This window comes from Juglans regia, chromosome 15 (assembly GCF_001411555.2).
Source record: "Juglans regia cultivar Chandler chromosome 15, Walnut 2.0, whole genome shotgun sequence".
Taxonomy (NCBI): Eukaryota; Viridiplantae; Streptophyta; class Magnoliopsida; order Fagales; family Juglandaceae; genus Juglans; species Juglans regia.
This window is the reverse complement of record NC_049915.1, coordinates 13,583,657-13,591,882: the sequence shown is the minus strand read 5'-3', so window position 1 is coordinate 13,591,882 and position 8,226 is coordinate 13,583,657. Positions and strand designations below refer to the sequence as shown.

General features: G+C 37.0%; 1 protein-coding gene across 2 annotated transcripts; it reads left to right on the top strand.

Annotated features, from left to right (window-relative positions):
- The first annotated feature begins 739 nt into the window (after positions 1-739).
- LOC108980058 (transcription factor MYB8-like) lies at positions 740-2,853 on the top strand. Of its 2 annotated transcripts, none has more exons than XM_035686050.1 (3): positions 740-1,129; positions 1,209-1,338; positions 1,451-2,853. In XM_035686050.1, the coding sequence occupies exons 1-3, from the start codon at positions 997-999 to the stop codon at positions 2,130-2,132; spliced, it is 945 nt and encodes a 314-aa protein (XP_035541943.1). In that variant the 5' UTR covers positions 740-996; the 3' UTR covers positions 2,133-2,853. The 2 variants fall into 2 exon arrangements, with proteins under 2 accessions (XP_035541943.1, XP_035541942.1); XM_035686049.1 differs by having other exon boundaries at positions 786-1,129; positions 1,448-2,676.
- Positions 2,854-8,226: the final 5,373 nt, after the last annotated feature.

The following is an 8,226-nucleotide window of genomic DNA, read 5'->3' as shown; positions in this document are numbered from 1 at the left end:
CAAATTCTTACACAAAATATAATAAACAATTCAACTTTTTCAAATCTCAATTTAACTTTTTCAAATTCTCACACAATAATAATATTAAAAAATAATATTCTAATAATATTTTTATCAACTTTTATCTTTCATCTAAAACCATCTCATCTCATCTCTGAATCCAAACGGAGCCTTAATATTTTATATTAAGTTACGTTAGTTTGTAAATTTACTTTTGATAGATCTTTTTGTAGACCTAACACTTCTCAATTCCTTATTTTACTTTTCTATAAGACGAAAGTTTAGTTATAAACTTATAGCTTTCACACTCTAACAATATTCCAAATTTAAGCTTTCTCATATATATCAGTTCATTTTTGGAGTCCTACATACATACATACATACATACATACATATATGTATATATATTGGTCAATGATGAGTTTTCATGTTGTCAAAAAGTGGGGCGTTATATTAATTGGAGATGAAATGTCCAATGGTTGAAGAGAGAGCCACCACACACTCATGAATTAGAGTACCCCTTGGGTCCTCCTCATGATGAGTGCAACCCAAGTTATCCATCCAGCACGTTTCTCAAATGGAATTTTCTTTTGGGCCCAAAGGGTCATGATGATCGAGTTTTTTCCTCTTACTTCCGGAGAACAATGTAGCCATTGAAACCTAACCTGAGAATTGGCTAAATATTAATAATCAAGAATATAGATGTATATATATATTCATTCACTCGTGTGGCTAGCTTAAGCAATTTATTACAAACATGAAGACGGATATTTGCAAGGAAACATAACCCGATTGCAGTCATCTTTGTTGTGCTAATTATATTATTCAGCTTTATGCAAGAGATCATTCCGTTTCTTTTCAAATTTTTTTCTATTTTTTCTAATGGTGGGGCCATTAGGGGACATTATAGAGGACCTTTCGCAATGCATTACATGGTTCATTAGGCTTTAGCCAAATTGCTCAAGAAGTTGATCAAACAAAATACACTAAAAGATCATGGGCAGCCATCGTTGCTGCAACAAACAGAAGATTAAACGAGGGCTATGGTCTCCTGAAGAAGATGAGAAGCTCATCAGATATCTCACCACCCGTGGACATGGAAGCTGGAGTTCTGTCCCAAAACTTGCTGGTAATTGCTGCCTCTCTCTCTCTCTCTCTTGCATGAAACCAAAGAATTGTTTGCTAACTAAGCTGAATTGAAATTGCAGGTTTGCATAGGTGTGGAAAGAGTTGCAGATTGAGATGGATAAACTATCTAAGACCAGATCTTAAGAGGGGTTCGTTCACTCCAGAAGAAGAACAGATCATCATTGATGTTCATAGAATTGTAGGCAACAAGTAAGGCTCATTTCTTCAAAGAAAGCTTAGTATTTCTTCTTTATACTTCTCGATCTCCAACTTTCTTCATCTGTATGTTCTAATAGCGTTTTGTGGGGTTAATATTAAGTAGATGGGCTCAGATAGCCAAGCATCTCCCTGGAAGAACAGACAATGAGGTGAAGAACTTTTGGAACTCGTGCATCAAGAAAAGGTTTCTCTCCCAAGGGTTGGACCCAAACACTCACAATCTAATATCTTCTCACCAGAAAGCCTTCGGTAAGGTTGCATGCAGTATATCACAAAGCCGCCATGATCAGCAACCCATTTCAGTTTTCACACTGAATTCTCAGAACACAGATTCTATGAAAATGGAAATACCTAATCCTCCGCCTTCGTTGCTTCAAACCATGGCCATAACCACCACTGAAGATCGAAACCCTAATGTTGCTTCAAACTTTGGCTACACACCTTATATTTCTTCATCTTCCTCTTCCTCTTCCTTGAATTCATCTGGGTTTGGGATCATAAATCATGAGAGGGAAACTGCTCCTCTCCAACACTGTGGGACACCGAGAATAGAAGGAGAGCGACCAATATTGAGACAAGAACAGCAATTTGAGAAAAACGAGTATCATCAGATTTGTGAGGTGGAAACCGATCAAATCAGTGAATTAGCTAAGGGTAACCAGAACATGAATGCTTCAGTTGGGAGCTCTGACTTGGATCTTCTTGATCAGTATATGGAGTCCACACTTATGTCTGGTTTGATGTATTATGATTTGAGCTATATAGACGACTTTGCATGGAAATAGCTATAGCAGGCTTTCATTTGTGTCATGTATTAATGGGTTTTGCTTTGTAAATCTGTAATGCCCTTCTTGCCCATACATACACAATCGAGATGCTATTTTGAAATCTGGTGACAGGGATCAAGGTGGGTTGAATTTGTAACGTTTGAGATGTGGACAAAAAAAAAAAATAGGGATTAGTACATGTGAGAAGAGCTAGGAGCTTTTAAAACTAGTGTTTCATATTGGAGTTTTGCCTATCTATCTGCTCCTCCAGAAATAAAAGCTAGCTCCCCCGAACACCCGCCAGAAAAGTCCACCGGCTAAAGGGAGAAGCTCCGCTCCTACTCTAAATTCAGCCTCCCCGGCTCATACTTCCCTTTTTTCTCCATCTTCCTCCTACTTTTCACTCCATTTTTTTATCTTTTTTCCTTATTTCTCTTTGCTAAATGAAGAGAGATCTACATTGCTCCACCTAATTACTGTTAATCAAGAAAATCAGATGAACCCCAACATCATTAATATTCTCACTCAACAGCCAAATTTTCACAGCTCACAACCAAATCAAGTTCAAACTGCAGGTCCTATATATTTTGTAGGGCTTATCTCATCTTTTCTTACCTTCTTTATATTTGAATTGTAATCTTGTATTTGAATTATCTATCTCTTGGTATTGTTTAAATTCTTGTACTTTCTATATATATGAAAATCACTCACAGTCATGAGGGTATGTTTTTCACTGCTAATTTCATTCTCTGCTTTTCTAAACCTTTTATGGTATGTATTAGAGTAGAAGTTCTAAATTCCAAACCTACTCTACACTTCACCCAGTTAATCAAGTACTCCACAATCAACATGATGGATTTACTTATTAAGGAGTCTGACCATCACGTGAAAGGATGTTAAATAATATAATAATTAAATCTATATATTCCCATCAGTTTAGGACATATTTGGATTTATGTTTGGAGTCTTAAAAAGTGCTAATACCTTTAAAAGTATTTTAACGAAAAAAATTATATTGTTTGGGTGTTATATATTAAATTATTTTTTAATCAAAAATAAGCTAAAAAATACATTTGAAAAAAAATATATTATTTTGATATTTTTCTTCAAGCATACTTTTCCAGATAATCCGGAATGTAGTTCAAATTCTAAAATATTATCAATAGGCATAAATACTCATACAAATTTCAAATAATTACAACTTTCAAACTTTTAAAGATTTGGTCAAAAGTTTTAAAAAAAAATCAAATGATCGTCATTTCTACATTAGAAAACACTTTTTTAATTTAAATCCAAATAAATATAACATATTTGAAAGTGCTTTAAACATATGATTACCAAACAATAAATAATTTTTTAATAGTAAAACTTATTACTTAAGCTATAAGTTATAAGCTGATCTAAAGGTATAATCTATATTTTCCACCACAATTCTAAACATGCACTTAAGCTAGCCCTTTGAAATAAATTGTGATTTCAAACACATGCCCTCTACCGTTGGAATCGTCGCCTACTTCTCCTCTACCCCCTCCATCCGTAGCTCCAAACCACCGGCGCGTGAATGCATGCCATGCATAACCATGAAGCCATAGGTACTAAATCTCTTGATTTATGATCATCTGCCTCACTACAGAAGAAAAGCAACACAAGTCGATGATAGAGAAATCTCACCACCCTTTTAATCGTGGGAGTAGTATTGTATTTATATTGAAAGACAGTATAAGCTATAGTTATACATGGTAATGGACAACTGTGAATGCTATACAAGGTAAGACTTAGCAAATTACAAGGAGTAAAATCTGCACTATAATCAGTCCTATGACTGTCAATGAGATGGAGATAAATCAGCCTACAATCTCTTTGCTACACTCTTGGCATCCATATCTGTCATGCTTCTTTCCATATCAATTGTTTCCATATCAGGAATGGTGTTGATCGAAGGGTGAATATTATCATCCACTCTCAAACTAGGTGTGGTAACAAGGCATAGTTTGTTCTTGAGTCTGTCCAAATCATATCTGGTTTGGGGCTTAGTGAAAACATCTACAATCTGAGCTGAAGTTGAGATGTGCCGAGTGATTAACAAACCAAGAGAAACTCTCTCCCTGATATAATGATAATCTAACTCAATGTGTTTACTTCTAGCGTGAAACACAGGATTGACAGTCATGAACAAGGAACTGAGATTATCACAAAATAAAACTGGTGATGTTATCAATGGAACTTGAAGGTCACGGAGAATGAAAGTAAGCCAGGTTATTTCTGCAGCAGTTTGGGCCATAGCCCTGTATTCAGCTTCTGAGCTTGAACGAGAGACTGTGGGTTGCTTTTTTGCACTCCAAGAAATGATGTTACTGCCAAGGTAAGTGCAAAAACCAGTGGTTGAACGTCGTGTTTGTGGGCATCCAGCCCAATCGGCATCCGAGAAGGCATAGAGGTCCAATGTACTGGAGTTTTGAATATGCAAACCATGATGAACAGTCCCTTTCACATATCTCAGGATCCGTCTTACCATTGTGAAATGGTCTTGTGTTGGAGCATGCATGAATTGAGAAACATAATTAACACTAAATGAAATATCAGGACGGGTTAGTGTTAAATACTGTAATGCACCAACTAGAGATCGATAGGTGTGAGGATCACAAAGTGCTGTTGAGTCCATGACTGTTTTGAACTTTTGAGTCATTGGAGTATGAGTTGGTTTGCAATGTCTCATTAACGCACGATCAAGCAGATCAATAGCATACTTAGATTGGTGCAGTACAAGTCAATCTGAAACATGACTGACTTCAATCCCAGAAAATAATGAAGTGCACCAAGGTCCTTCATTGCAAATTCAGTGTGCAACACAGCTATGAATTGATCAATTAATTTATCTGAGGAACCCGTGAGGATGATATCATCCACATATAGAAGTAGCACCAAGGTGCCATGAGCCGAATGATTGATGAAGAGACTTGGATCAGCTGTACTACAGAAGAAACTAGATTCAAGTAGAAAGGTGCTAAATCTATCAAACCAAGCTCTTGGAGCTTGTTTTAATCCATAGAAAGCCTAATGAAGTAAGCACACATGATCAGATTTTTCATGGTTCACAAAGCCAGGAGGTTGTTCCCTGAATATCTTTTCTGACAAGAGTCCATGAAGAAATGCATTTTTCACATCTAGCTGTCTAATACTCCATTTTCGAACAACAGCTAGTGAAATAATTATTTGAATAGTAGCTGGTTTCACTACAGGAGAGTAAGTCTCTGTGAAGTCTATTCCATTCACTTGATGAAAACCTTTAGCTACCAGCCTTGCCTTTAGGCGTTGTAATGATCCATCAAGATTGATTTTGGGTGTTAGTACCCAACGTGATCCAATCACATTCATTGTGGAATTTCTGGGAACAAGAGACCAAGTCTCATTTTGCCATAATGCTTCCAATTCTTCTTCCATAGCTTTCTTCCAACCAGGATGCTTAATAGCTGATTGAATTGTTCTTGGTGGCTTTGGTATGCCACCATACTAATGAATTAAAGCATACTTAGGATTATGTTTATGAATACCTGATTTTGCATGAGTCTGCATAGGATGTGAAGAAATAGGCAGTATAGAATTCAAGGACTCTGCATGAGTTATTATGGACTGATTGGTCACTTCAGGACCTGCTCGGCCTTCGAATTGATCCAGTAGAGAGGAGATGTCAGGTATCATAGCTGGGACAGTATTGGACTGAAGTTCAGCACCACATACTAAATCAGATAGAATTAGTTCTTTACTCAAGGGTGCATTAGGAGTTGGATTTTCTATATTTGCTGATGGAGAAGCATGAGAACATATAGGAGCTGTTGAACAATCCCATTCTTTGAAAGTAGTGACTAGAAAATCTGAATGAGACTTGTTATTGGAGACATGAGTTTTAAAGTGAAGATGATCCTCATCAAAGGCTACATGTCTGGAAATAAATGTCCTTCTTGTAGGTGGATAATAACACCTATATCCTTTATGTCGATCACTATAGCCCAAGAATACAGAAGAGAGTGACTTTGGGTCGAACTAACTTGTCTTTTGGTCCTAAACATAAGGATAACATCTTGAACCGAAGACATGAAGAGATCCATAATCTGGTATTTTGTGATAAAGCATATATAATAAGGGGACTCCCATTTTAAAGTGATAGTAGGGAGTCTGTTGATTAAGAATACAGCTGTGGTAAATGCTTCTACCCAAAAACACTTAGGAACATTTGCATGCAACATCATTGTAAGTCTTAACTCTCTAATATTTCGATGTCTCCTCTCAACAATTCCATTTTGCTCAGACGTATATGGACATGATACTTGATGTAAAATACTAGAATTTTGCAAATGACTAATAAATGCATTGTTCAGAAATTCTCCCCCTCCATTTGTTTGTACTACTTTTATGGTTTTCTCAAACTGTCTCAAGACATATTTCTCAAATAGTAAGAATTGATTAAAGAAATCTGACTTCTGCTTTAAAGGAATAAGCCAAATAAACTTTGTAAAATCATCCACAATTGCAGCATAATAATGAAATTTATTCATTGAAGGAACAGGAGCAGGCCCCCACAAGTCAATATGAAGCTTGTCAAAAGGAGCAAATGTTTTAGACACTGAAACAGAGAAAGGAAGCTTAGACATCTTCCCTAACTGACAACTCTCACAAACTTTATTCTCTAAGTTATTGGACAGTACTTTAATAAAACCCTTGCTTTGGAGATTAGCAACAGCAGCTGCTTGAGGATGCCCGAACCTTTGATGCCATAGGTCCCTTGTTACTGTTCGAAACCTTGTTGAAAAGAAAGCAGCTGGTGAAGCTCGAATGGTGTACAAATTATCCAGCTTGAGTCCCTTCATTAGAACTCTTTGTGCCACTCGATCCTTGATCACAAAATGCTCATTAGAAAACTCACAGTTTACTGGATAATCAGTAGTCAATTGTCCAATAGATAACAAGTTTTTCTCTAGATTAGGAACCAAAAGAATATTATTTAAAGTAATCTTAGAAGATCCTGACCCGATGGTAGCATCACCAATGTGTGTAATTCTTAGAAAATCTCCATTTCCAATTAACACATGATCTGAACCAACATAAGGTTTTAAGTATATAAAATACCTTCATGAGAAGTCATGTGAGCAAAAGCTCCTGTATCGAAAATCCATTCATCATTGTTGGTTTCTGAGGCAATGTTGAGAGCTGCAAACGCTTTGGCAAGTTGTTAGGCTGAATTGAGTGATTAAACTTGTGCCAACAACGAATTGCAGTATGGCCTCGTTTGTCATAGATTTGACAAAGAAGTTCACGATTAGGCTCACGGGTAGAATCGGTTGACACATTTGGAGAACCTGGATTGTTCAGGTTCACAGTTGCTTGATCAGCAGGAGAAAAACCTTTACATTTTGATGAGAAACTACCTAATTGCCGAGATCCCTTGTTGTTGAACTTTGAGTTATTTTTCTGACCATAAAAGGCAGTGTAGGCTGCTGAGTCAGGAGAGTGCAAGCTAATCTGTGTTTCATAGCTTTGCAATAAAGGCACTTCTTCTGCATAACTTGGCATAGGAGGTTTGAGCATAGAGGTGGTAAAAGGTTCATACCTTGCTCCCAAGCCATTTAATAGAGAGAATACTTTGGTTTTGTCATCAACAGGAAAGCCAATAGCAAATAAACTATCGCACACACCTTTGAATTTACGGAGGTAGTCATTCAAAGGCATATCAGAGTCTTTCTTCATGTGATTGAGTTGCTGTGTAAGTTGAAACTGTCGCTCCTGAGAAGATTGAGCATGTGCTTCTTTGAGAGCCCTCCATACATGTGTCGAAGTGTCCAGGTCAATGACAATCCCAAGAGCCTCTTCAGATAAGGTGCCAATGACCCAGCCTCTAAGTAGTCGATCAGTAGTTTTCCATTTCACAAATTCTAGGTTAGGAATAGCTGGATGATTTGAACCCTCTGGAGGTGGAAGTACAGCTTCAGGGATAGTGACTTCTCCTGTAAGATAGGTTATCAATTCTTGACTCTCTCTGCTAGAGCAAGGACTTCCTCACGCCAAAGAGGATAATTTTCAGACTTGAGTCTGAGGGTAACAAAATTGCCAACATTCA